Raw genomic sequence first — 27,669 nt, 5'->3', positions numbered from 1 at the left:
CTCAGTCGCTCAGGAGACATCGTGGAGCCTCTCCTGAAGAAGCAGTGGTTTGTCCGCTGTGAGGAAATGGCTAGAAAGGCTGTAAAGGTGAGCAGGAGGCTGTTTCTGCTTGAGCTCTTCAAACCAATAATCATGTGTGTCCAGAGGTCCTGGACTGTACAGACTGAATAGTTTACTGGTTGTTTGTCTTTCAGGCTGTGGATGAGGGTCAGCTGGAAATTATCCCTCACCTCTACACCAAGACCTGGAAGAACTGGCTGTCCAACATAAAGTACGCCACCTCTGACCTGGACTGTGTGTGTGTGTGTGTGTGTGTGTGTGTGTGTGTGTGTGTGTGTGTGTGTGTGTGTGTGTGTGTGTGTGTGTGTGTGTGTGTCTGTGTGTGTGTGTGTGTGTGTGTGTGTGTGTGTGGTGTGTGGTGTGTGTGTGTGTGTGTGTGTGTGTGTCTGTGTGTGTGTCTGTGTGTGTGTCTGTGTGTGTGTCTGTCTGTCTGTGTCTGTGTGTCTGTCTGTGTCTGTGTGTCTGTGTGTCTGAAGCTTTGGTTGTTTTAAAGATGGACAGTGCACCTCTACCCTCATTCTGTACCTAAGGGAAGCCAAAGCAGTATTCATATACCCCCTTTCCACCAGTGGACGTTTAGTGCTAGTGCCTGTTGTGGTGGTTTCAACCATATTCTTTTAAGAACTGGTTTGGTTTTCCATCAGCAAGGAGCCAGGTAGGAGTCCCACCATTGCGTCACCGTAAAACGTCAGTACATCACTGCACAAGCGACATCAGCTGCAGATGCTGGGGGCAGCAACAATTAGATGGTGCTGGGAGCGCCAAGAAAAAGGCAAAATGAGAAATGTGGACGCACAAACATGAGGCAGAAATGACATCCTGTCATTTAACCATGAAAAATAAATAAGGCTGTTTGGTCTTAAAGGTCCCATATTCTGCTCCTTTTCTGCAGTTTAATCTGGATCATTGATGTCTTCATGAAATGGTAGTAACATGTTTTGGTCCAAAAAGCCAATAAATCAAGCACAGCAGCATTGTTTCCAGGCTCTCATAGCCCCTCTGTTCAGAACGCTCTGATTTAGCGGGCGTGGCCTTCATATGTAAGTGAGCCACTGCTGGTACTGCCCCGCCCTTCAGCGTCACAGAGAGCGGCGCCACAAGCTCCGAGTGCACAATGTTTAGAAAACAGAGAAGCTCGTTCACCGTAACATTACAGGATAAAACAACAGGCTAACAGCAGCTAAAGTTAGCATCCTGAAGCTAACACAGAGACAGGGGGGGCACTGATGAAAAGCTCTTCCATCTGCTCCACAGCACACAGCATTTAAAATACTCACATTTCTAGGGTCCCAGGTTTGTTGGTGGATGGTTGGTAATGCGCCTGGATTCAGGACCAGTCTATTGGCTAGCCCTCTGTTGGACTGTCCAAAGTTGGAAAAGCAGTCGGCCGTGAAGTGACTTGCACACACATGCTCAGTTTTACTGTGTGTAGCTGGAACATTTCCTAGATAAATGAACTCTAGCCACTCAGTCTGTCTTCTTCTGAGATGGAAAGCTTGAGCATGGAGCTATGTGGCTGTTTACAGCCAAAAACAGCCACACAACAGTGGGTGGGGAGGGGGTTCGGGGGTATCTCCGGTGGACCAATCAGGTCAGACTTGCTCCTGAACAGCTCTTTTCGGTCAGGATTTTACATTCACAAGCACTACTAAGTGCAGGTTTTGTCATAAAATATCACATTTTATGGGCTGGGAGGAAAGACAAAGACCCACAAAATTTCACTAAAAGACTTAAAGTGATTTTTGCACAAAATGAGATCTTTAAATCAAAGAACAGCTCTCTAAGCTCTTAGACAGGTAAAGCATTGCTGCTCTAATTTTCCTTAGGTTTAGCCCCGCCCCCTGACGTAGTGAATGTTTATGCTGCATTCCATTTGTACTCAGAACTGGGAAGTCGGGAGTGGGAATGATGCCATCTCTGAGTTCAGCGTTCCAGTTGCCAAGTTGGAAAAACAGCAGTATTTCTGTACATAAGCATCAAATAACACTGGATGAATGGGTTACTGGGATGCTAGAAATATAAATAAAAATGTTATAAATAGAGATATTGTGGCAGGGTTATGCTGGTCACAGTGAAAAGGTGATTTATCTTACAGTGTGTAAGTGAAAGTATTTACAAAGTGCAAAATAAAATGAAACAAACCAAATCAAATCACCCATAGTAAGGGAAAAACCATAACAAAGTTTAATGTCCCTAGAAATGGACAGCACTGTTTCTCTCTGTTACCTCCAACATAACAGCCTGTTCTGACTCTTCTCAAAGACCAACTGAGCTGCCTGGCCAAGGCAACGCCTACATCTGTAGCCCCTCCCTTGTGGCTCACAGGGAAAAAAAACACATTAATAATATTCAGTTTTTACAGTGTCAATAACGTATTTTAACCAGCAAGGTTAAACAAAGGTACCGTTTATTTAAAAGAACATATTAATCTGGAAAAAACCCACAAAGCATAACAATAGGCAGGAAGTTAAATGATAAAGAAAAAAAATTAATTACTCACCCATGTGACCAATGAAACCAGGCTCTACATGCACTCACCGGCCACTTTATTAGGTAGACCTTGGTAGTACTGGCTTGGACCCCCTTTTCTCTGCTTTAATCCTTGGTGGCATAGATTCAACAAGGTCCTGGAAACATTCCTCGGAGAGTTTGCTCCATATTGACATGATAGCATCACACAGTTGCTGCAGATTTGTCGGCTGAACATCCATGATGAGAATCTCCTGTTCCACCACATCCCAAAGGTGCTCTATTGGACTGAGATCTGGGGACTGTGGAGGACATTTGAGTACAGGGAACTCATTGTCATGTTGAAGAGATGATTCCAGCTTTATGACATGGAGCGTTATCCTGCTGGAAGTAGCCATCAGAAGATGGGTACACTGTGCTCATAAAGGGATGGACATGGTCAGCAACAATACTCAGGGAGGCTGTGGACTTTAAACCATGCTCAGTTGGTACTAAGGGGCCCAAAGTGAGCCAAGAAAATATCCCCCACACCATTACACCAGCAGCAGCAGCCTGAACCGTCGATACAAGGCAGGATGGATCCATGCTTTCATGTTGTTGATGCCAAATTCTGACCCTACCATCTGAATGTGGAGCAGAAATCCAGACTCATCAGACCAGACAACGTTTTTCCAATCTTCTAATGTCCAGTTTTGGTGTTGCTGTGTGAATTGTAGCCTCAGTTTCCTGTTCTTACCTGACAGGAGGGTCACCCGGTGTGGTCTTCTGCTGCTGTAGCCCATCTGCCTCAAGGTTGGATGTGTTGTGTGTTCAGAGATGCTCTTCTGCAGACCTCGGTTGTAACCAGTGGTTATTTGAGTTACTGTTGCCTTTCTATCAGCTCCAACCAGTCTGTCCATTCTCCTCTGACCTCTGGCATCAACAAGGCATTCTGCCCCACAGAACTGCTGCTCACTGGATATGTTATCTTTTTGGGGCCATTCTCTGTAAACCCTAGAGATGGTTGAGTGTGTGTGTGTGTGTGTGTGTGTGTGTGTGTGTGTGTGTGTGTGTGTGTGTGTGTGTGTGTGTGTGTGTGTGTGTGTGTGTGTGTGTGTGTGTGTGTGTGTGTGTGTGTGTCTGTGGGTGTGTGTGTGTGTGTGTCTGTGGGTGTGTGTGTGTGTGTGTCTGTGGGTGTGTGTCTGTGTGAGTGTGTGTGTGTGAGAGTGAGATGACAGCAGTGTGATGATAGAAGAGCTCCTGTGTGACTGAACAATGTCTCTCTGTTTGCTGAACAGTGATTGGTGTGTCTCCAGGCAGCTCTGGTGGGGTCATCAGATCCCTGCTTACCAAGTGCAGCTCTCTGGATCTACAGCTGGACAGCAGGTCAGACCTGTGCGCACTCTCTCCTTTGATAACCACAGCACTACAGTAATGTGATCCACTCAGGGCTCTGTGTTTCACTCTGTAATGGCCTGTCTGGGGGGCAGCAGCAGGAGGAACACAGTCCAGCAGCAGCAGCCCTGGTTGATGATGTGAGGAGGATTTGGGTCATATGAGCAGAGACCTGAATGAAGAGCAGATCAAACATTTACTCTGAGATACAGACAAAGAGGGTCAGCTCTCTGTCCCCGTTTCATCTTTGGTCTATCTCACTTCTTGGATCAGGGTTTGACGCTCAGGAGACTGACTCTGTCCCACCTCTGGATCCAGGCCTGAGCACTACAGGATGGAAGATGGAGGATGGGCGGGGTTAGAGTGTCCTGTGGTAGATGTTCTGAATGTGTTCAATGTGGTCACCTTGGTGTGTGCTGTGGTTTCAGGAGGAGCACTGGGTTTGGGGACGCAGTGAGGATGAAGCCCGACAGAGAGCTGCCGTTAAATACGGAATGAACCCAGAAGACCTCACACTGACCCAGGGTGTGTGACCAGGACCTGTTTGATGACCCGCTGATGCTAACTGTTGACCTCATGGGGACTATGACACCATGATTCACTATTCATGTGTTCACTTCTGTTTGTCTGTGTGTCTCAGACCAGGACGTCCTGGACACATGGTTCTCTTCTGGACTCTTCCCCTTCGCTATGCTGGGCTGGCCTCAACAGGTACCTCTCCACCAGACCCCAGACACCATGCTGAGCCCTGAGTGAGTGTGTGAGTGAGTAAAGCCATGTTTCCACCAAGCAGACCGGTTCGGTTCATCTCGGTATGGCGCGCATGTGGTGGCGTTTCCACTGACTCATCCCGGGACTGATCCCTAAAAACCGAGACGAGCGGTCTACTTTTTTGGGACCCTTCCGTATGGGTGCCAGACTGAACGGATCCACTCTCGGAAGGTGGCGCAACACACTGCAGGCCGTTGATTGGTCAAAAGAATCACCACTATCATCCCATCTATTTCGCTACTTTCAAATTAGACACTGCACTAATGCCTTGTTTCCAGCTTTTCCTTCACTACCATCAGGTCAACAGTGGGAGGAGCTTCTAAGCCAAGACCCATTTCAGAAGTCACTCATCTCTAAGGTTAATAATAAAATCCTTTCCTTTGATTGCTCTCCACTTACAAAAGTCAAGGCTGCTTGGGAACAAGAATTGGGTTTACTCTTTGATAATGACTGGTGGGACAATGCACTTAAAAAAATTTATACTAGCTCAACCTGTGCTCGTCTCACACTTATACAGTTTAAAGTAATCTACAGAGTCCACTACTCCAAATCTAGACTTTCAAAAATCTACCCAAACATCACTGAAAGCTGTGACAGATGCCACCTCTCACCTTGTAACTTAACCCACATGTTTTTCTCCTGTCCGCTACTCTCTCCTTTCTGGCAGAATTATTTAGATATCATGTCAAAAATTCTCTCAACTGCAATAAAAGTCTCCCCTCATGTCGCCACATTTGGCCTCCCAGGAGACTGCGACCGATTTAATTCCTCTCAGATAGATATTCTGGCTTTCACTTCTTTGCTTGCAAGACGCCATCTTCTTTTTCTCTGGAAGTCAACCAAAGCACCTTCTGTTGCACAGTGGCTCAGAGACATTATGTCTTTTCTTAAACTCGAAAAGATCAGATATTCATCAAAAGGCTGTTCTGACAAATTCTGTGAGAAGTGGCTTCCTTTTCTCAGCTTCTTTCACTCTCTTCAAGCTTTACCTACTGAGTAATGGATCCCTCTGCTACACCCTTTTTTTTTTAAATTTAATAATTAATTCATTTTTTTCTTTTTCCCCTCTCTTCTTTTTCTTTCCTCCTTTATCTCCATTATTTTATTTTATTTATTTACTCTTTTTTTCCTTTTCTGTCTCTTCTCTCTTTTTATCATTATCATTTGTTTTGATTTGCACTAAATTAAAAAAACAACCCAGGGGGCAAACTGTATCTGCTATAGCACACTATTGCATGATATTTATATATTTTCACTTCTGTATCCGTTTATATTTCTGTGACTGATATCAGGTGTTGCTCAATCTATCCATTCCATCTTGTGCTCCACCCTTTGTCTCTGTATTTTTTCTTCTGTTCTGTATTGCCGCCTAATAAAAATATTGAGAAAAAAAAAAAAAAAAAAGAATCACCACTTACCCCAACAGCGGCTGCATTTCTCCTGGCGGCTCACAGACTTCTCTGAAACAAAGCTTGATTACACTTTGTTTAAAAGCGCTACATGCCAATCACAGAGAGGACCAAATGCTGCATGTCTTCCATCTATGCTCTTTGTTTACTGTGTCGCGTTTTTCTTCTTCGTTGGATTTTGTAGCGGGGTAAACTGTGTCGTGCTGCTACGGCGTCACGCTATTGTCCAACAGCTGGGCCTTGCAGCATCCAGCTTACACACCGCCTACCACATGAGGGCACAGTTTGCTGTGGAAACACAAACGGGATCAGACTTAACTGTACCAAACCGACCCAAACCGTACTGAACCGACCCGGACTGCTTGGTGGAAACAGGGCTTAAGTGAGTGAGCAAATGAGTGAGGGCTTTTCCCCCAGACCACTATAGTGAGTGATCTTTATTGATTGTCAGTGATCATTAGTGATGGTTAGTGCTGGTTAGTGATCATTAGTGATTACTAGTGATCAGCCTGTGAGAGGAACAGATCTTTAGTGAATGTAGAAAAGACTGAGATCTCTGAGTTGAGCTCATGGAGGACAGGAGCAGAAACAAAAGAGTCAACATGTTTGATGGGAGTGCACACACAGCTGATCTCTGTCCTCAATTAACAGTCAGTTCCCCTTTAGCAGCCTCAGCATGGACACGTGTTCTTCATGATGAGGATACCTCTGTTTGATTAAGAGCCTTCAGATCATAGACTGAAGACCGAGAAACAGGAGAGAGGAATAAAGAGATGAATTTAAAAAAACAGCACATAGTCCAAAAACCAAATCTATCCTCCACAGACCCCTGACCTCCAGCACTTCTACCCCAACTCCATTCTGGAGACAGGAAGTGACCTCATCTTCTTCTGGGTGGCAAGGATGGTGATGCTGGGCACAGAGCTGACGGGACAGCTGCCCTTCAGACAGGTAGGCCCTAAAACCAGAGCACAGAGTCTCTTCAAACTGCTGAGTCATGATAACAGTCAGAACTGCTCCCATGATGCTCCAGGTTCTCCTTCACGCCATGGTAAGGGACAAACACGGCCGGAAGATGAGCAAGTCTCTGGGAAACGTCATCGACCCGTTGGACGTCATTCATGGAGTCTCTCTGGAGGTACGGACTCTTGTTCCTCTTCCTCTTCCTCTTTTCTTTCACACTGTGTTGACTCATTCTTCGCTGATGTGCAGTGAAGGAGAAAGATCACACAGCAGGATTCACCTGCACCTGAGGAACTTGAACAATAGTTTATGGCAGGTTAATTGTACATCAGTTTCTCCTTTCTTTTCCTTCATCTCCTCCCTCTTCACCTTCTGCTTCCTCCTCATCTCTCCATCCTCCTCCTCTTTTTTCAGAGACTGGAGGAGAAGGTGAACGAGGGGAACCTGGACCCCAGGGAGCGTCTGGTTGCAATTGAAGCACAGGTGAGCTCCTCTCTCTGTCTCTGTCTCTGTCTCTGTCTCTGTCAGACGTAGCATGCTCAGTGTGTCCCTCCTCTCTCTGCTCCCCACAGAGGAAGGACTTCCATGGAGGGATCCCTCAGTGTGGGACTGACGCTCTGAGGTTTGCTCTGTGCTCTCACAGGATGCAGGGTGAGTATTCTTCCTCTCTGAAGGCTAATGAAGAGGAGGAGATGAAAAGCTGCAGTGAGCTCTTTGTTCTCCTCATCAGTTGGTGTGTGTCTGACTCCTGGATCTCCTTCCTCCTCTCGCTCAGGTGAAGCCATCAGCCTGTCGGTCTCTCAGGTGCTGAGCTGCAGACACTTCTGTAATAAGATGTGGCAGACGCTCAGGTTCACGCTGGCAGCTCTGGAAAACAACGCGTCAGCAGTGGGAACACTGGAGCAGGTACTGCAGGGGAACAGGACTGTGTGTGTGAGGTGGTTGTGAAAGAGAGGCAGCAACACACAGGCTGTATACAGCAAAATGACATCTGCTCAGATCTGTCTTCATTGGTGGAGTAAAACCGTCTCTGAGTTATCCTCTCTGTGGCAGCTGTGGTGCAGAGCTCCTGGTCTAGTGTTTGGGTTCAGGAAACCTGCTGTAGCGTGTCTCCAGAGGCTGTGAGGGATTATCAAAGACAAAGACTTCTTAATGTGGGTCAGCCACAAACTATTCAGAGACCAAACACACCATAACTTCAACCTTTGAACTGAATGGTTTTAAAACATCTTACTGGGATTTTCGTCCTCAATATTGTGATCTTGATTTAATACACCATTATTTTTTCAGGATCCTCTTCCCATGTATTTTTCAACAAACATGAGCAATTAATCAATCTGGTAATAATCATATTACATTTATTATACATACATTCTTCTTTCTCATTGGCTGAGCTCATGTTGACATGAAGGCAAATGAAGCATGAGTTTATTCAAATATGGTTATTTATCCACTTCAGTGTAAACATATTAAATACTTTGACCTGCAGTCTTAAAGCATTTAAAATGATTTAACAAAACTCTGCCAAACCGATGTAAACAGAAGTATAGAAGTTAGTAATCACTCAAACTGAAGTGCAGTTTAAAACAATAACACAAACTGGTCCGTAGCTTTACCACTTGGACATGACATCTTTCATTCCTGTCAGTTCTTCTCAATTTTCTGTGAGTAAAAAGTAGCTTAGGTTTTCTGAGTCAGCAACATTGCATCAAATTTACAAGTGAATTAATATGAAATTGGTCACTGGATCTGGATGTCTCTGGGCAAAATAAGTAAAAATCAGTAAAAATCAGTAAAAAATCGTATGTCATGTGATGTTGATGCACTGTTTTGTTTGATGTTGTATACTGAAGTAGGCCATCTAGTGTCTCAAAGTGGTTATAGCAATGCTTGAGCTGTTAGGAACCTTGCCGTAGTTATGAAGTCTGCAATGAGCCTGCAGTCACTTTTTTTCTCTTCCTGTCTGAAAATATTTGCCTGTTAGTGTTCTGACTTTTAGAGTTCTCAGTGTGTTGCAAACAGAGACCAACTGTGATGTGTTTCTGTGATAAAAGCTGAAATTGTGTTTACAAACCAAAGTTATTCTGATATATGCTAACTGCCAGCATATTAATGCAAATTGCCATATACATTAGCATTAAGCTATCACTATGTTTTGTATATCATCACCCTATAAAAACAGTGGCCTAAGTCATTTCTTAAGGTTTTGTGAAAACACAAAAAACTTTACCAAATACAGAGCATATGATATTCATGAATCATTTCAATCAAAAAGGCCTTCACAGTGGATGACTGCTTACATGTAGAGAACATTGTGTGTCAATCATGTAACATTAAAGAACAAAGTGACTTAGGCCATTTTTTCTAACATTCTAGTCTGACTTATCAACTTTAAACCTGGCTTAAACTGCCCTTTCATTCCATAGAGCAAACTCAGAACTGAAATGACCCTGAGTTCAATGAAATGTCAGGTAAATCAGATTGGTCAGGAGGCAGTCCCTGTCCTCACTTCTCCAGGTCTTCTTTGCTGTTTTTTATTGAACTTAAACCATTTCCAACATCCAGTTTAGACAACTGTCTGAACCCTGACCATTAACTTTCCTTTAATTCCATAGAACAAACTCAAAACGTAAATAACTCCAAACTAAACTGAAAAACTGTCAGGTCACTCATACGCTGAGTAGGCATACTCATACATCTACCAAAAAGGAAAGACATCTCCTTAACTGTAAAACTGCACAGCACATGTCACCCTGTTGTTAATCTCTCTTCACTGGCTTCACTGGTCAAACAACTTCCTCACAAGATGAGGATCCATTTCTCAGTTCAGCATTTATTCTGGTCACAGGTAAGGTTTACAGTGCTGGTCCAAAAGAATGAGCCCCGATATCGGGGAGTAAAACAGTTTTATAACAATCATTGCTACGCCTTTACAGAGGTTGAGTTAAACTAAACACCTGAGAGTAATTGGCCAAAAAACATGTCTGACACCACTGCCTTAACCCACAGCTGGTGTCAGTTTTCAGAGAGATGTGCTGTCAAAGTGTGTGACTGTTGAATCAGAGCATGGAGCTAGGAGACTGGGTGAAAGTTAACACAGGGTCAAAGAGACTTCAGACACAAGCTGGAGACAGAAGCTATCCTTCCATCTGCCAGATAAACATACATCAACCCTTAACACAGCATAGATTAAAATGCTAAATTGTATCAATTTTTCCAAAAATATATCAGAATAGTGAAACTGCTGGCCGTACTAACCTGAGCGCTGCAGGGAGCAATAGCGCTCAAGCACAGCACGGTCTGGATGGCCAGTGTAACCGAGCCCTTACTGAATTTTCAGCATTAATTACTGAGTTTTGTTGAAGGTTGAAGTATATTGTTGCAGCAATTAATTGTGGTTAGTTTGCTACATTAATCTACATAAAAAAAAATGGATAAAAAAGTCATTGTGCACTTAAAGGCAGCACCTGAAGCCAATTAACTTGTAGCACTAAGGTTTTCTCTTCTGTCTATTAAAATCTTGCTTGTGTTGTTTGACACTTTGGACAACAGTGTTTGCTTAATGAAACAGTATTACTGTAGAAAGCTTTGAGGGGTGTTATTGTCTTGTGCTCATTTATGTTTAACAGAAATAAGTGGGCTAGCCAGGAATAGGTAGCTAGCTAGAAGTAGCTAAATTTGGGGTTAAACATTAACTTGTGAAATTTAGACTAAATGACTACACCACATTATACCCTAGCCTTTATGATAGTGACCCTAATCACTCAGCAGTAGAAAGTGATTCAGAATCATGTTTACAGCTTCTTCTGCTCTAAAGTTTCTGTTTGTTCTAGAAGCAGCCGCCATCATCAAAACTTGTTAAATTGTCCAAGTCACACATTTTATCCTAAATATTCCAGAATTTTGACTTAGACTGGAAATAAAAGGGCCTCAGTCACCCTCTGGACAGAGGCCAATACCCTCTAGGGTATAAGGAGCGTGATCATTTTAGCTGAAGATTTAAGCAAGTTTACCAAAGATGACCAGCATTATCAAGAGATGATTTCAGACAAAAACTCATTTTCCTCAAAAATGACTGAGGCCTTTATTTTAAAAGGGTGACAATGTGGTTTCTGCTTCATTAAGAGATGTTTAACATGTTGAATGTATTGATGTATTGTAAAGCATGAAGGCTAATGATAATGGATTGAACCATTTCTAATGGATTCTTAACAGGATCTGGTTATTGATACCCATCCCTAACTGTGCAGCAGGTTGATCAGAGCATTAACTTCTTTCCCAGCCTGCTCTGCTCCACTTCCTGCCAAGTGACCAGATCAAGTGAGGTTAAACCACAGCCTTTGCGGTTAGAAAATCTTGTTTTATCACAACTCTGAATTAATGAAAATGCAAATCATTGTTCAGCCCTAACTTCAACAGTCATACCACAAGAGGCTTGAAGCTAGAGACACATTCAAGCACAAAGTGCAGACTTGGGACTCGGGCATGGGAGAACAGTTTCTGAAACGTAGTCCAATCATGAATCACCATGTCAGACTAGGAACCAGTAAGAGACAGCATGAGTTCACACAGAGAGCCACAGGCTCATGTCTGATGTCAGGGCTTTTAAAGTCAGTAGTTTTTCATGTGCAGCTTTCAAACGTCCCCCACCCCTCTCCTCTCTGTCCAGACGTCTCCAGTGAGCAGCGTGGACCGCTGGATCTGTTCCAGACTCCACAGCACCGTGCTGCAGGTGGAGCAGGCATTTCAGTCCTACGAGCTGCACACTGTGACCTCTGCTCTGCACTCCTTCTGGCTCCACAGTCTGTGTGATGTCTACATGGTGAGGACAAGGAGCACGCTGTCCCAAAGCATCATGGGAACACTGTGACATTGTTAAAAGTTGGTGTGTGTCCTGTGTGTCCCTCAGGAGTGTGTGAAACCTTTGCTGGCTCAGCGAGGTGGAGGGAGTCCAGGTGAGGATGTGATGAAGGCGAGGCGTGCGGCGCTCAGCATCCTTTATCACTGCGTGTCCTCATCTCTGGCCCTGCTGTCCCCCTTCATGCCCTTCATCACCGAGGAGCTGTGGCAGAGGCTGCAGCCGCACAGGGGCCAGGCTGCAGCTCAGAGCAGCCTGAGTCTGCAGCCGTACCCCCGCTCAGACCAGCTGGTACGACCACACACCCCACAGCTCTAAGAAACACCAGCATCAGTGTTTCTACACACCGTCATCAGACCTCTGATAGAAGCTGTCCTCACAGAGGGTCCTTCACTAACCTGATGCGCCCAGTTTCATTTAAACCTGAAAAACTCAAGGTCAGGATCAAAACTACAGACTCATCAGACCCAGTGTCTGTCACAGTGACGCACACATACTTTTTGAAGGCAGGGGCTAACAGGAAAGTACAGGCACAGACAACGCCCCTTTCTGACACCTCACAGGGCAGCTTAGTGTGTTTTGCTGACCTGAATGCACTTTAACCCATGTTTTGACTCCAGAGGAGGAGAAATTTGACTAAGTGTATTGGTGTAACATACACTTTACATAAAAATGCAAGAAAATTAAAAAATATTAGAAACAAACCAAAGATACAAAGTGCAGTGTGGAGCTGTGTGGGTGTTAGTGTAATGTCAAAGAAGAAGAAAATCAGTCCCATGTGTAGAGCCGTTAAAGTGATTCTCCGGGATGTTGGGTCCTACAGCAGTGTTTTTGTGCAGCAGAAGCCCAGAGCGCTCGCACCAAACACCCCCTCCCTGCTCGTCTGCCGGTCTCCTCTGCGTGTTACCTTCACACAAAATCACTGCTAAATAAGGCTCTAGTTCTCATCGTGTCTCTTCGTCCTGGTAGACTACCTGCGTTAGTTTATATCTGGCACGACGCATAGACTGATACACTAAGCGGCGAGCGCCTTGTAGCCAGCTGTGGCTCTGCAGCGGAGGTAGCGCTGTTTTACAACACGATGAGAACTAGTGCCTTATTTAGCGGTGTTTTTGTGTGAAAGTAATGCGCTGAAAATTCTCTAAATAAAGCGTGAATGAAGACTGATATCAGATTTTTTGGTGGGAGTCCGTTTATTTGTGTTTTTGGTCAAGTAAAATATGCCCTGTCTGAGTGCAGAGGAAACCGGCAGAGGAGCAGGAAGGGGGTGTTTGGTGCGAGCGCTCTGGGCTTCTGCTGCACAAAAACACTGCTGTAGGGGTAATTTCTGCCCTAAACCTTGTGATAGGACCCAACTTGTTCCATCCCAGAGAATCACTTTAAGGGAGGTGGGGATTCGGGTCCTGAAGGACTGCAGTCTTGGGGAGAGTCTCTAACGGTCCTTGTGCGGGGTGAGAAGAACAACAAAGGAACTTTAGCTTTTGTCTAATTGACCTATGGCTACGCCATGCCCCCTCCAGGTGCAGGTGTCACAGTTGGAGGCATTTCACAGGATGCTGTTGATCATTTCTGGAGACAGAAAGATCACAGATCAGTATTTACATTGAATCATTCAGCACAACGTTTGACAACCTTTGTTATCTCGGCTATTACAGATAAGCTAATGGAGCTAAGCTCCAGAAGCTAATGCTAGCTTCACCAGAGCCCTTTGGACAACAGCTAACAATGATATACAATCACCAAAGAACAAAAACTTGAACAAAACAGGCCAATGAACTCTCAACAATCAAAGAGACATGATGAACAACTCAGCTGCGCGCTAATGTTTGGCTATTATTAAAGTAAATCCCAAAGCGTCCGTCAGACTGCAGTGATGGTTCTAGTGTTAAAGATAACTTTACATTTCTTTACAGCACAGTCCCAACCTGCTGCCTCAGATACTCTGTCAGCTGACCTTAGAGCAGATGGAGACATTCTTCTTCATTTGATTCACACAGAGCTGATGTTGGTCTACTGCTCAACTTTACCCAAAGAAGACACTTTCCTCTGTTCAGATGAGTCTGAGGAAAGGGTTAAAATACTCCCCATCACCCAAACTCTCAGGACACTTTGTGTCAGAGTTACATGTACCCCATGAACACTGTTTGATCGTTTTTAACTCAAATTTTCAGAAAAACTTCATGAAACTGAACAAAAACAGACTTTCTGCAATGTGTTTCAATGGACGTACGGGCAGAGACTGTCCGTGTGTATGGGAATGGTTTTAAATACTGTGATTGGCTCATTGCATTTGTGGCCATGAGGGATTGTGACTGCCCACCCTGCCCCCCTCTGTGCACACCACTGGTCACTCGTGTTTGAAATGTTGAGTGGAGATGTCCTTATTTAGATCCAACTGATTTTAGCTGCACTTAGCGGGGGCCACGGCAAGCGAGCTTCGGGGCGGGACATAATCTCTAATCTTCGCTCATTTCGGCGAACAACCTGCGATCAGGTTGGACTGGATCTCTCCTCAGATGGTTACTGATGTCATGTAGAGCGTCGTTGATCATTGAGTACGACTCTGTGTGAAGTCATACTACTCATACTACATGTGATTAAGTGTTTGCTCCTGTCTGCTGAGGCAGACCTGTTCTTCCCTCCTGATAGCGGTGGTGTTGCTTTTGGCAGTGCTGTCATCCTGCTCTGTGTTTTAGCTGACGTGCTTTGACCTCTATGTCCTATCAGGCTCACTGGAGTTTTCCTGAAGAGGAAAGAGACTTCATGCTGGTGCAGGATGTGATCAGGGAGGCCCGCTCACTACGAGCTCAGTGTGGACTGACCAGAGAGAAACCTGACAGTGAGTCGCACACACACACTAACTCACCAGTCAGTGACCTAAAGAATGATGGAACACCTGATGAGCTCACCTGTCTGTTCCACGCTGTTTCCCAGTGTGGGCTGTGTGTTCACCTGGCCAGGCAAGAGTCCTCCTGCGCTTTGACTCAACTGTTCAGACTTTAGGCCGGGTCTCCAGACTCCATCTGTACTGTCCTGATAACACAGACAGACCCTCCTCCGTCGGCTCCATCCCCCCACCTGAAGGAAGCCTAGTGGGTGTGGTGGACCACACCTGTCAGCTTCACCTCCATGCACAGGTAAGACTCAAGCCCCGTTTACATGGAGACTCCCGCAACAATTCTTCCTTTGCATTTTCAAAAGCCAACCGCGTTTACATGAGGACGGCGTGAAAACGATCCGCGTTCATACGACTCCAGGAGGACAAGTTACTTCTTCTGTTCTTTCTTTTTCTGCCGTTTTGTTGTGTGAGACGGTCGGCAATCCAACCATAACGCGCATTACCGCCACCTACTGGACCGGAATGGCTCAACTGTAAATGTGGCTGAGCGCGGAGCCTTCACCTGAAACTGCGCGTGCGCATGCGGTGACGTCAGCGTTTCACCCTGAGACGCTCCGCTCTGTGTTTACACGAAGCTGGATGGAGGAGCGGATTCAGATCTTTCCACTCTGGGGAGTGTTTTCAAAAGTTTATGTTTTCACTGAAAACGCAACATGGTCTCGTGTAAACGGAAGGCCAAAACGCAACGAAATGTTTGAGGAATCGACCATTTTCGGCATCATGTAAAAGGGGCCTCAGGCCCTCCTCACGCGAAGACGGCCCCGTATTGTCTTGGCGTCGGCATCAAAACATGTATCACTGTTTACACATCTATTTTACATAGGCTTGTGCATTTACATGACAACGCAAAACCCACGCAAAATCCTGTCGGGTGTCCCACCTGGTTCTTGTGTTGTCATGCTTGGCTTATAATCAGCAGATGAGGCGAGTACGTTGGTTTAACGTCGCTTTTTTTTATTGACAACAATCTATAAACCTCAGTCTCCAGCTACCTGCATGCTATATCTACTGGGACGTACCTATGGGTTCCCACGCACGCTCCCAACCCATATTGCATGCTGGGTAATGTAGTTTGTGGGTTACTACACTTGTAACATCACAGTTCTGCTCTGAGATGGATTCCACGTCGACAAGTGCTCAGAACATGCTTCATCTCTGCCTGAGACCTTGGTGCTGTTGTTGCCGTAGCTGGTGTTGTTGGTGTTCTGTGAGCAAATGTTGGTATAAAAGTTGTAGCAATATTTGTAGCTGCTGGAACAAGATCAGAATCAGCCCGGCTGTCGCCATTGTTGTTGTGTGTGTGGCAGCGTGGGTTGGGGGGCGGGGAGTAGGAGGGGTGCTATGAGGTCACTGTCTTTTCCGGACTTATCCGTTTATACCAACTACGGCATGAAGACGAATACGCAGATTACCACTTGCAGACCTGTTTTCAAAAAAGATGTGGAGTCATGGACAAATATGCATCACCGTGTGTCAGTATCACCAGATAGATGCTTTATTTTACTGGAGTCTTACAAATTCGTACTCGTGTAAAGCCCACCTCAGATTGCTGCTGCTGCTGCTGCTGTAACATGCAGGGAGCAAAGCTTCATCACCCATTCTGTACTCCAGTGGACACTCAGGGAACTGCAGTTTATTTTAACATGGAGCTCTATGGGTTTGACTCACTGCTGCAGTCAGTGTGTGGTGTACTCTACAGATAGTGATCTATTTTCTTGTTGTTGGTTTTTCTTGTGCTGATGTCTTACTCTTTGTGTTTCCTGGTGTTTGTCTCTCAGAGTGGAGTGAACGTTGACAAACAGCTGCTGCAGCTTTCTCAGCGCAGAGACAAACTGGTCCTGAAGCTGGAAGAGACCTTGAGCAGAGTCCAGTCTCATGATTACCAGACCAAAGTCCCTGCTCATGTCAGACAGCAGATGGAGAGTAAGGTGGGTGTGGTTATTTAAGTGTGTGGAGTTAATTTTGTGAACATTCATTTCATGGAAAGAAAAGCAGACATACAGGTGAAACTCACAAAATTAGAATATCATGCAAAAGTTCATTCATGTCAGCAATTCAACTTCAAAGGTGAAACTGACGTGTTTCAAACTCATTTCATGCAAAGTAAGATTTGTCAAGCCTTCATTTGTTGTAATCTTGATAATTATGGTTTACAGTTTTTGAAAACCCCAAATTCAAAATCTCAGGAAATTAGAATATTTCAAAGTTCAATACTGTAGACTCAAAGTGTCACACGCCCAGCTGATTCATCCAAAACACCTGTGAAGGGTTCCTGGGCCTTTAGATGGTCTCTCAGGCCATGTCCACACGTAGCCAGGTATTTGGGAAACCGCATATATTTTTATTCGTTTACACCTGTCGTCCACATGAAACCGCAGCTGTACTTCACTAAAAACGATGTTTTCTGAAAACTCCAGCCAATGTGAAGATTTTGGAAAACTCCGGTTTTATGGTTTCATGCGGACGCTGGTAAACAGAGTTTTGGGTTCTTAAACGTCACAGCTGAATGAATGGTTGGCTGGTATGGGTTTTACATCAGGAAAATACTGCCCATTATGGGTTTGGCGTGCTTGGAGCTGCACTCACTGGCGGATTTACCAGCTGCGTGTGGACAAAAATATTTTTTAAAACGAATGAGGGGGGGATATTCGTTTTTGAAAATACCTGACTATGTGTGGACATGGCCTCGGTGTGGTCAATAGAATACACAATCATGGGGAAGACTGCTGACCTGACAGTTGTGCATAAAACCATCACTGACACCCTCCACAAGGAGAGAACGTCTCAAAAGGTAATTGCAAAAGAAGTTTGATGTTCTCAAAGTGCTGTATCAAAGCAGACTAAAAGAAAAATAAGTGGAAGGGGAAAGTGTGGAAGAAATAGGTGCACAAGCCACAGAGATGACTGGAGTCTGGAGAGGATTGTCAGGAAAGTGTGGGGAAACTTCATAAGGAGTGGACCGAGGCTGGAGTTAGTACATCAAGAGCCACCACACACAGACGGATCCTGGAAATGAAATGTTGTATTCCTCTTATCAAGCTGCTCCTGAACAACAAACAACGTCAGAAGTGTCTTACCTGGGCTAAAGAAAAAAAATCTGGTCTGTTGCTCAGTGGTCCACTGTGCTTTATGAAGTCCAGAGTCAACGCAGCTGTCTGTCAGGAGATTTCAGAACATTTCATGCTTCTCTCAGCAACTAGCTACAAGGAGACGCTGACTTCATTTTCCAACAGGACATGGCATCGGCCCAAACTACCAAAAGTGCCAAAACCTGGTTAAATGACCATCAGATAACTGCGCTTGATTGCCCAGCAAACTCACCTTACCTGAACCCCCGTAGATAATTTATGAGGCATTGCCCAGAGAAAGGTGTGAGACATGAGACCGAACAACGCAGCAGAGCTGAAGGCTGCTTTTGAACAACCTGGTCTTCCATAACACCGCAGCAGTACCACAGGCTGATAGCATCCATGCCGACCAGGCAGTAATTCATGCTAAAGGGGCCCAAACTTACTGAGTACATATGCAAGATTAAACTTTTCAGAGGGCCAATATTTCTCTGTTTAAAACCCCCTTTCTTCTGATTGTACATAATATTCTAATTCTCTGAGATTTTCATTCTGAGGTTTTCATAAGCTGTAAGCCATAATCTTCAAAATGAGAATAAATGAAGGCCTAGGAATATCTTGAGTTTCATGTTATGAGCCTTTGTCATGTATTAGTTTCACCTTGTAAATCTAATAGCTTGAATAAACGAACCTATGCACGATATTCTAATTTTTTGAGTTTCACCTGTAGCTGCGTGAACTGTGAGCCCCATGAGGACAACGCTTCGTATACTTTCTGTTTAACGCTCTCTGTGCTCTGTTGCGTTCAGGTGTCTGCCCTGCAGCAGGAGATGGAGACTTTAAAGGAGCAGCTGAGGGCTTTGCAAGAGACTCAAAGAAGATAGAGGTCCCAGCCTCTGTGAGGACGTCACTGTCCTGCACAACCTTAATGAAAGAGGGGATACATGATATCACTAAATGAACTGTCAGACCTTCAGACCTTCAGACGTCATTCTACAGCACTCACCTGCAGGTGAGGCTGTGGATGTCTGCAAGTATCCATGGAGACAGACTTCAGAGAGGATGATGGGAGTTTCTTTTCTACTTTCAGTTTGGTCTCCAGTCATTTTTTTAATCCATGTCTCTGATGTCTAAGTCTGTCTTCTTGAAATGGATCTGCATGCTTTTTATTGAATCTTTATGAATAAAGTGTAAATACAGCTCAGGGCTGCTCTGTTGGATACCGTGAAGCAATGTATCAAACAGGAAACCTGATCAGCTAACGACTGTCAGTGTCAGATAATGGAAAAGACACCCCTCAATTAACAAACCATGTACCTGCAGGGAGCAGTGTTACTGAATCAGTGATGATGAAGATACAAGCTGAAAGGAACAGCAGCAAACACACAGTGACAACAGACAGTGGACATGATGCTTTTAACAGACAGAAGGGACACACTTATCTTTTTGACCCCAGAGTCAGTAGACAGTGGACATGGACACTACCTTTTTACAAGGGGTCAACAGACAGAGCACACTGACACTAACCCTTTTTTTACACAGATTTCACAAACAGCAGCATCACACTTTCACCTTTTTACCACAAAGGACATAGACACTATATTTTTACTACTACTGAGTCAACAGACAGAAAACACAGAAACGAACCTTTTTCACCACAGAGTCAACAGACAGAGAATACATTTACTGATTTATCCCCGCCTCTAAAAAGGCATGAAGCTTATCATTGTAGTTGATTCTAGGGTGGCCAATGGGATGGCAGAAGAGGCCCTGTCATCTCTGGTCTGTTTTATACAGTCTATGGGTCTGCTCGGTGGACACGCCCCTGCAGAGGGCGGGGGCAGAGGAGAGCAGGGGGTCTGTGTGAATCCAGGAGCCGGCTGCAGGCTCTGAGTGAACCGTTATTCGTGCAGACTCCAGGGACTAGCCCGCTATCTCCAGCTGACCTCAGGGCCGGATACAGAGCAGAGTCGGTGGCATGATGGGAAGCAGAGGCTGCAGAGAACCTGCTGAGCATGTACACGGAGATGTGCTATGGATTTGACACTGTGGGGAGCACAGGGTGGCTCGACAAGCTAACGTCAGCTAGCCTCTGAGCTAGCTGCAGCTTGGTGGAGCCTCTTTAGGTTTGAGATGAAGCCGCGCGGAGACGTCCAGGACCGGCTGTGAGAGGTGAGTGTATGCCGCTCCCGGTGCTTCAGCTCCGGTCAGGATCATCAGTGAAACACCGTTACTGTGATGGAGTTAGTCTGCTAGCAGACAGCTCGTCAGCTGTTAGCCTAGCACTCTGTTAGCGTGCCTCCAATCAGATGTGATGAAGCTGAGTGAACACACTAAATTTAACACTTCCGTAATAATCTGTACTTGAACCCAGAGCCAGCGGACATGGGCCCCTTGCGAACAGGGTCCGTCCGGGAACCGGATTAGAGGCTGTGTAACGGAGCTGTGCTGGCTGGATGGTTGGTGATCTGAATTTAAAAAACAAATTGTGAAACCAGACTAGAGCACAGAAAGTGGCTTTATGTCGGATCCAGATCAGGACCTGCTGTTGAAAACTTTCTAGCAGGATTGGGAAACTTGATCCAATTAATCTAGAATTTTCGGATCCCAGAGGATTTAATGAATTAAAGTTTTTGATTTGAAAGACAATCAACGTATACTCTGCTTTTTAGGACTACTGTTCATTTTCATATCCTCCATTCATTAATATCATGTTGACAGGTCGAGTTGAGGGTTTTGATGGATTGGACTCAGTTTAAAATGTGTATTTTCTGTTTGGGGCTTAGTTTGCCATACTTTTAATGCTGAGGTCTTACTTTGGCTTAGCTTTTAGAAAATGATCAGTTTTAGTGTAGCTTCTATCTTTTCTTTCTGTTACAAAGGGCACTTGTGACGTTGGATCCAAAAAGGATCTGAGTGTATTGTGAGTTACAAAGTTAAAGTATCATCTTTTTGACGCTTTGTTCAAACACAAATGAGCCCTACAGACACACCATACAGGATGTGTATCAGTCAGTTAGAAAAATACTGATACAGCAATATATCATGATACTCTGACCTGTGATAAAATGTCAATATTTCAACTGTTTGGACAAAAAAAGAAGATGCCTTCAACCCTAAGAACACAGTTCCCACAGTTTAACATGGTGGTAGAAGCATCATGCTGTGGGGCTGTTTTGCAGCCTCAGGTACAGGAAGCCTTGTTCAGGTGCCCGGCATCATGAAAAAAGAAAACTATGTTGAGATTCTGAGGGATAACATGAAGAAATCTGATTGTAGTCTGGGCTTAGGTCATCGCTGGGTCTTCCAAAAAGAAAATGACCCAAAGCTTACATCAAAATTGGTCCAACAGTTCCTAAAGGAAACCAAAACCAAGGTCCTGGAGTGGCCCTCACAGAGCCTGGATCTTAATCCTATTGAAAATCTGTTGCAGGTGCCATGTTTGGAAACTACGTAATTTTGACCTGCTTGAACAATTTGCAATGGAACAATGAGCCAAAATCCCTCAGGAGACCTGTGCCAACCTAGTAAAGAACTACTCTTTGAGGTTGCAGTCAGTTGTGGCTCAGAAAGGGTATTAACTTTTACTCTCCACTAGGGCTGCACGATTATCGCAATCACAATCCCAATGTCAGCACATGCAATTACGTAATCGCAAAAGAGGTTATCGCAATCGCAATGTCAGCACATGCAATTCAGATTTTTCTCCATGATAACCAAGCAAGTCTGTCGACTCATCATGACACAACTTTTTTTATTAAATCGCAAGCACAATCGCAATCGTAATATTGTCCACCAAATCGCAAATCGCACGTTTTCCCCAAATCGTGCAGCACTACTCTCCACTCTGCACTTTACTTTGTGATGATCAGTGCGTTGCGTTGCTTGCGCTGTGAATTAACTAGTGCCGATTACACACCAGTTGATCTTTAATTCTTCTTGTGCTCATACAGGAGTCACCTTTCTGCTCTCGTTAGGACAGAAGTTTTAGTTTGGCTTTCTTTCCTCTCATTCTTTAAAAACCAACAGGAGTTCTTCTCCAGCTTTTGGTGAACAAACCTGAAAGCCTGTCAGCTTTTATACCACTGTCACTCTGCCCCTCTGTGCAGGGCTGTGTCCAGACCTTCAGACTGGGGGGGGGCAATGAGGGCAGTGACATAGGGGTGACCAGGACATGTTATTGCCATTTCTCCTCTTTATCTTCACTCTCTACTTTAACAACTATAAGCATATATGATTGTATAGATGTTGTATTCAACAATGATTTTAGTGTAAAAATGTATAATGTATAAATGTGCATCAGCCAGTCAATAAATTAAAAGCAGTTTTTAAGCCCAGATCAAAAGATAAACCTTTAAAATACACAAAACAGGTCAGGCTCCTCCACCAGGCTGTGAACTTAAAGATAACACCAGTGTTGTATACAACATTGCCAAAGAGGAATTGGCATTTACAGAATTAAAATCAGAAATTCTTCTGATCAAGAAAAATTGATTGTCAGCTAGAGCCTGACCGATCTGGGATTTTTGGGGCTGATACCGATACTGGGGGCAAAAAAAGCCGATATCCAACACATCGACCGATATCTGATATATCGGCTGATATATATAATAAATTCATTGATATACACAGGATATATACTGTGAACACAAATTATTATTATACCCATATGATTCAAGACAGACACAGAACACTATCAAATTACAACGAGGAACTTGAATTATAAAACTGTCAACATAAGAACTGTAGTGTAAACCAACGATAAATAAGAACAAGCTGTAAACACAATAATAAAGAAGTCAAACTATAAACACAGTAAGTAGATCAAAAAGTCGAACTGTAAACACACAATGAGCAACTAACAGGATGTTAAAACACTGTTCTATAGTCTTACATTACATAATGGTGGACGGAGGGGGCGGGCACTAGGGCAGTGTGCAGCCCAACACACAGACACACAAGAACAGGAGTGACAGAATCTCTGTGGAGCAAAATTTTTTATAATCTGCTACATTTTGGCTGATGTTGATAAATCGGTGACAGGCATGATCGGCCCGATTAATTGGCCTGACCGATTAACCGGTCGGGCTCTAATGTCAGCTCAGTTCAGTGAAGCACTTAAGCAACAGGCACTTTGTTTTGGAAAAGTTTTCTTTTTCTCAATGTTTTAGTTAAAGATGTTCGATTTCAGCTCAGTGAAGCTCTTTAAACTAGGGCTGCAACTATTGAATATTTAAGTCCTTGAGTACTCTACTGAAAATTACATCGAGTACTTATTTTGCCGTTCTTAAACAGCAATTATTTTTCAAATGGAAATTTGTTTCAAGCAAGTGTAAGATCAAGTCACTTTGGGTAATAAATTTTAAATTCTGACTACATATGTGACATTTTAACTAGGAATGAGACATTTTTGAAAGATTTTGAGTCTTTGCAGTGTTCAGACTAAAATGATGCTCCCTGCTGTGTTGGAGCACATATGGCTCCATTACTACTTGATATTTGTACCCTTCATTGACCTGTGATCTTAATTTGACACCTGCCCAGTTAGCTCTATTATGTTTTTGTTTTTTAATCTTCTTCACTCTTCAGTGCTGTGTTTTGTAGATTATCTTCAACACTAAATCAGTAATCAACTAATTTGCATAACAAGTCATTTGTGTGTAACGGTTGTGGACACTGAAGGAAAGAGGAATAACATCGTGTGAGGGACAGAAAGCGTATAATATCACAACAGTGTTTCCCCTGGGTTAACAGTTTGGGGGGCGGCCACGTGACGGCAGAGGGGGGTGGGGGGTTGCGAGCGCAGGAGAACGAGTGTGGCCTCTTCACAGAGAAAGCTTGGAGATGTTTCTTGTGGTGGTGTGGTTTAATTGTCCTTTATAGGGAATGAACTCGTCTGTGTGTAAATGCACACATGTGTTCGTGTGTCTGTGAACGCGTTGGAGCACAACTTCGCCGTGCACTAAAGATCACGCGCTCTTTCGCGCACTGTGAAGTTCTGCGAGGAGAAATATGAACCCAATGATGTAGAAACGACATCCCATCATACAAATGAGATAAATAAAATAAGGCTATTTAGTCTGTTAGATTAAAAAAAAAGGTATGGACCTGATTCATGAGAGAGGGAACTCTGAATCACTTCTGCTGTGATCTGGTGCTGTATGAAAAAAAAATTAACTCAACATTCAGGGGGGCGGAAAGTAGGGGAAACACTGCAACCTGTTAGTGTGTTTAGAGCTACAAATAAACTTTGGTTGACTCTTTGAGATGTTAAAATATCGATCCTCCTGCACTATTCATTCATACGCAGTCTCCTGCTCAGTCACACTGACCATTCAAGCCGTGCCATACTCTACCCGCCTGCACAATGAGGCGCAGAGAACACTGCTACAACTTCAGTGACTTTTAGGCTCATATTAAATAGTTTAGGTGCGACACAGCCCTCTGACACCCCCGCTCTTGTTTAAAATGACTGTTGAGAGAAGCGGTCGCAGTGATCGTATGTCATTGATCATATGGAGTATCCGCGTTTGTGCGCGTGTATGAAGCTCACCTCTACTAAGGTGAAGTGAGTCTTGTGATCTCAGTGGTCAAACAAAATGGACTGTGAAGAGTGTATGAAAACAGTTCAGATAGCCAGTGTGACCGTGATGAGAGACTGCTGTGAGCCAGACGTCCGTCTGTGATGTGTGAGTGATTTTGGGTAGGGGAGGGGCTCAGCATGTGTGGCTCGTTGACAAGCAGCTGATGCAGATCAATATATGCTTTCATATCAGTCTCCAAACTCCAGAAATGAAGCTAGATTTGTTGCCAGTCACTATTTTGAAAAAGAGGTAACTTGAGGGGTCTGAAAACTCTCTAAATATAGCGTCAGATTTATTTGAAATACCACTCTTTGATCTTTTTTTAAAAATTAACGATTCTTCGAGGCGGAGAAAATCCCTCGAGCATTTTTTGTACTTGAGTACCTCGAATTATTCGAGGTATTGTTTCAGCTCTACTTTAAACACTTGATACATTTTAATTTTCTTGTGCTTCAAATAGAGACAAGCATTTATCTGCATCTTATTCTTGTTTAAAAATCATCCACATTATATGAAGTTCATGCAAAACGATGAAAAGGTGATCTGATGGTGTTTAATGTGGCGCAATGAAAGATTTAGGTGCACTGGTGCAACCGCTGCAAATGTTGGTCTAGAGCCCTGTCATATCAGTATTCGGATAATAGACTATAGAGTGTAAAAAAATGGAGGCCACAAAAACTGTTCCCTCTGGTGGCTGGCTGGAGTATAAAAAAAAATCTGTTTCTCCAGTCACTCCAGATGGGCTGTGGTCAAACTTTAAAAAATGAATACACCTTTTGAAAATGTTCATCACATCTGATTTTTATGGTGATATAAAGATTTTATTGGGCTGCCTTGTATTCAGGTCCTATTTTTTTCTGAAAAATCTTGTTTTCATTAGTTATTAGTGGCTGAAAATGAGGCTTTACGTCCCATTTATGATGATGACAGCTGCCAATCTTGTGCATCTTTTTCTGGGATTGTAAAGTATGCCAGGAGGGAGAGCCAAGAAGAGATTAGACTAAAATTTGTATTATCTTGTCACCTCTCAGTGTCCCTCATAGCCTCTACTGTGCCGACTCTGGCTGCACTTTGGCTGCCAATGACGGCACCTGTGACTGGGGTATTTTGGCTCCGAAAATGTACAATGGGAAAAGGAGGAGCCACACTGTCCACTCTATATACAGTCTGTGTTATGGAGTGAGGATCACATGATGCCCAGCTGCTTTAACATCAGTCAGAATGAAAGGAAGTATTTCTCTGTGTTCAGTCTGTATGTGTACAGATCATATCTGAAGAAACTCCATGTTTGCTGCTCAGCTGATGTTAGTAGCTGCCAGGTTTACATCAGATTCATCCAGATTAGCTAATCTGAGAAGTTAGTGTATATACCAGGGTGATTGCTGTTACTTTAAAACCAATTGAGCTCCTCCTTATCCTAATCCTAGTCCTCTTCCCTTTAAATGATTGTTCTCCTGTGATCCTCCTCCTCTCTGCTCAGCGTAGTCAAACTCAAACAGATCAGAGGGAGGACACGCAGCTCTGTACAGCTCTCAGCTCAGGTAACGTGTCTTTCCCTTCCTCTCTACCTGTCTGTGTCCCTCAGGTGTTCAGCTTCGTCTCTGTTTCCTCAACTCTCAGACTGTGACGGCTGGCGAGGCTTTGCTTTGTGCTGTTGGTTATTACAGGATCATTGTCTCTAAGTGCTGTAGAGGAGCAGACTTGCTGATTTTGAGTGTCATCGTCGCTGTCTGTAGTTGTAGCAAGCTACATGTAAGTTTTCACTCAGAACTTTGGAGAGGTTCACAGAGACTGATTTAAAATCTGAGGGATAGGAACAGAAATTCAAATTTGTGTCAGCAAGTGTCCATGTCAAACTGTGACTGATGGCTGAGAACTGATCTCAAAGTTTATCTACAGATCATCAGAAATAAGCAAACAGAAAAGTGGGTCCAGCATCTCCCAGTCCAAAATAGTTTGTTCTCTACTTCAAACATAAAATAAATCCTTCAATGATGATTTATTTGATTCCTGACAACAAGGACAGTTTGAGATTGGTTAAAGCCAAGTGAATTTCCTCTCCTTTCCCCAGTCTCTGTTTGATGTGAGCTGCAGGGTGGGTATAGATGTGACGGCTGACAAGAAGTAAAGGAGTCACTCGTGGTTTCTTTTTTTCCAACAGATTATTAAAAACTGATGGATGGGTTATGGGCTAATAGGTAGCAGGAGGTTTTGCAGCCTGGAGAGGGATTCGTGTGTTTGAGGATTAAAGTGAGGGTCGGCAGCTTACAGACTGTATCCTCTGAGGAGTTTGTAAACCTTAATGAATAAAGCTTCATATCTCTATCTGCTTTGAATGGCCAGGACATTTCTCTACTTTTTGCTTCAGACCAGCAGGACTTTTTAAAACTGGGTAAGAGGATCAGTGTATTGGACTGTGGTCAGTCCACATCCTGCACAGGGCCTGACCTGACCTGAACTACAGTCATGTGCCTGCTCCCTCTGTCCAAACACCTGCTCTGTGTGTGTGTGTATGTGTGCAGATGTGTGTGTTGATGGTGATTTTCTGGAGATTAACCGGTGTTTCTACTTCGTTTCCTTTATGTGTGAGATTTTCCTGTCCTGTAGCTTACCACTGGTCACACGACCTCCACCCTTACAGGATTACTAGGATCTATATTTACCAACTCTAACAGGTTTAAGCTTCACTAATGCTGAGGAGAAGGAGGAGGAGGAGAAGCAGCTAACAGCAGTGGTTTTACACACTGCTGTTAGCAACAGCCCCTCCATGAGTGAGCTACCACCTTATCGTGGTGGAGGGGTTTGTGTGTCCCAATGATCCTAGGAGCTAAGTTGTCGGGGGCTTTATGCCCCTGGTAGGGTCTCCCATGGCAAACAGGTCCTAGGGGAGGGACCAGACAAAGTGTAGCTCACACAGACCCCTAATAATGAGCAATAACAATGGTGCCAGGTTTCCCTTGCCCAGACGTGGGTCACAGGGGCCCCCTCCTGGAGCCAGGCCTGGGGGTGGGGCTCGATGGCGAGCGCCTGGTGGCCGGGCCTGTTCCCATGGGGCCCAGCCAGGCACAGCCCAAAGAGGCAAAGTGGGACCCCCTTCCCGTGGGTTCACCACCCGCATGAGGGGCCATAAGGGTCGGGTGCAGTGTGAGTTGGGCGGCAGCTGAAGGCAGGGATCTTGGCAGACTGATCCTCGGCTGCAGAAGCTAGCTCTAGG

The 27,669-nt window shown here is 44.3% G+C and overlaps 2 protein-coding genes and 1 long non-coding RNA gene across 7 annotated transcripts in view; 2 read left to right on the top strand and 1 right to left on the bottom strand.

Moving 5' to 3' along the window:
- vars2 (valyl-tRNA synthetase 2, mitochondrial) overlaps positions 1 to 19,093 on the top strand; it is a 32,143-nt gene extending 13,050 nt beyond the window's left edge. Inside the window, exons 15-30 of one of the 2 annotated variants that reach the window (XM_074686355.1) lie at positions 6 to 87; positions 195 to 271; positions 3,807 to 3,894; positions 4,332 to 4,428; positions 4,544 to 4,614; positions 6,909 to 7,034; positions 7,117 to 7,221; positions 7,461 to 7,529; positions 7,619 to 7,697; positions 7,822 to 7,952; positions 11,716 to 11,868; positions 11,956 to 12,195; positions 14,632 to 14,743; positions 14,839 to 15,041; positions 16,582 to 16,731; positions 18,681 to 19,093. In XM_074686355.1, coding sequence (XP_074542456.1) covers positions 6 to 87; positions 195 to 271; positions 3,807 to 3,894; positions 4,332 to 4,428; positions 4,544 to 4,614; positions 6,909 to 7,034; positions 7,117 to 7,221; positions 7,461 to 7,529; positions 7,619 to 7,697; positions 7,822 to 7,952; positions 11,716 to 11,868; positions 11,956 to 12,195; positions 14,632 to 14,743; positions 14,839 to 15,041; positions 16,582 to 16,731; positions 18,681 to 18,755 — 1,858 coding nt within the window. In that variant the 3' untranslated portion in view covers positions 18,756 to 19,093. The remainder of the gene's footprint in view (positions 1 to 5; positions 88 to 194; positions 272 to 3,806; positions 3,895 to 4,331; positions 4,429 to 4,543; positions 4,615 to 6,908; positions 7,035 to 7,116; positions 7,222 to 7,460; positions 7,530 to 7,618; positions 7,698 to 7,821; positions 7,953 to 11,715; positions 11,869 to 11,955; positions 12,196 to 14,631; positions 14,744 to 14,838; positions 15,042 to 16,581; positions 16,732 to 18,680) is intronic. The other variant, XM_074686356.1, reaches the window with a different exon arrangement.
- On the bottom strand, positions 82 to 3,533 carry LOC141802715 (uncharacterized). Of its 2 annotated transcripts, none has more exons than XR_012599531.1 (3): positions 3,266 to 3,533; positions 1,338 to 2,831; positions 82 to 812 (listed from the first exon to the last, which is right to left on the bottom strand). It is a non-coding gene; the product is annotated as an uncharacterized LOC141802715 (long non-coding RNA). The 2 variants fall into 2 exon arrangements; XR_012599530.1 differs by having other exon boundaries at positions 1,338 to 2,023; positions 2,287 to 3,530.
- A 598-nt stretch (positions 19,094 to 19,691) lies between the features above and the next one.
- The window catches only part of mgat1b (alpha-1,3-mannosyl-glycoprotein 2-beta-N-acetylglucosaminyltransferase b), a 29,559-nt gene continuing 21,581 nt past the window's right edge, over positions 19,692 to 27,669 (top strand). For all 3 annotated transcript variants that reach the window (XR_012599542.1, XM_074686829.1, XM_074686828.1), the window contains exon 1: positions 19,692 to 20,043. The gene's annotated coding sequence lies outside the window, so the exon portion shown is untranslated. The remainder of the gene's footprint in view (positions 20,044 to 27,669) is intronic.

The sequence above is a fragment of the Halichoeres trimaculatus genome, unplaced genomic scaffold (genome assembly GCF_033239565.1).
Source record: "Halichoeres trimaculatus isolate MK-OKI-2021-1 unplaced genomic scaffold, fHalTri1.1 fHalTri1_scaffold_14, whole genome shotgun sequence".
Classification (NCBI taxonomy): Eukaryota; Metazoa; Chordata; class Actinopteri; order Labriformes; family Labridae; genus Halichoeres; species Halichoeres trimaculatus.
The sequence above is the reverse complement of the archived record's forward strand: the minus strand, read 5'-3'. Positions and strand labels throughout refer to the sequence as shown.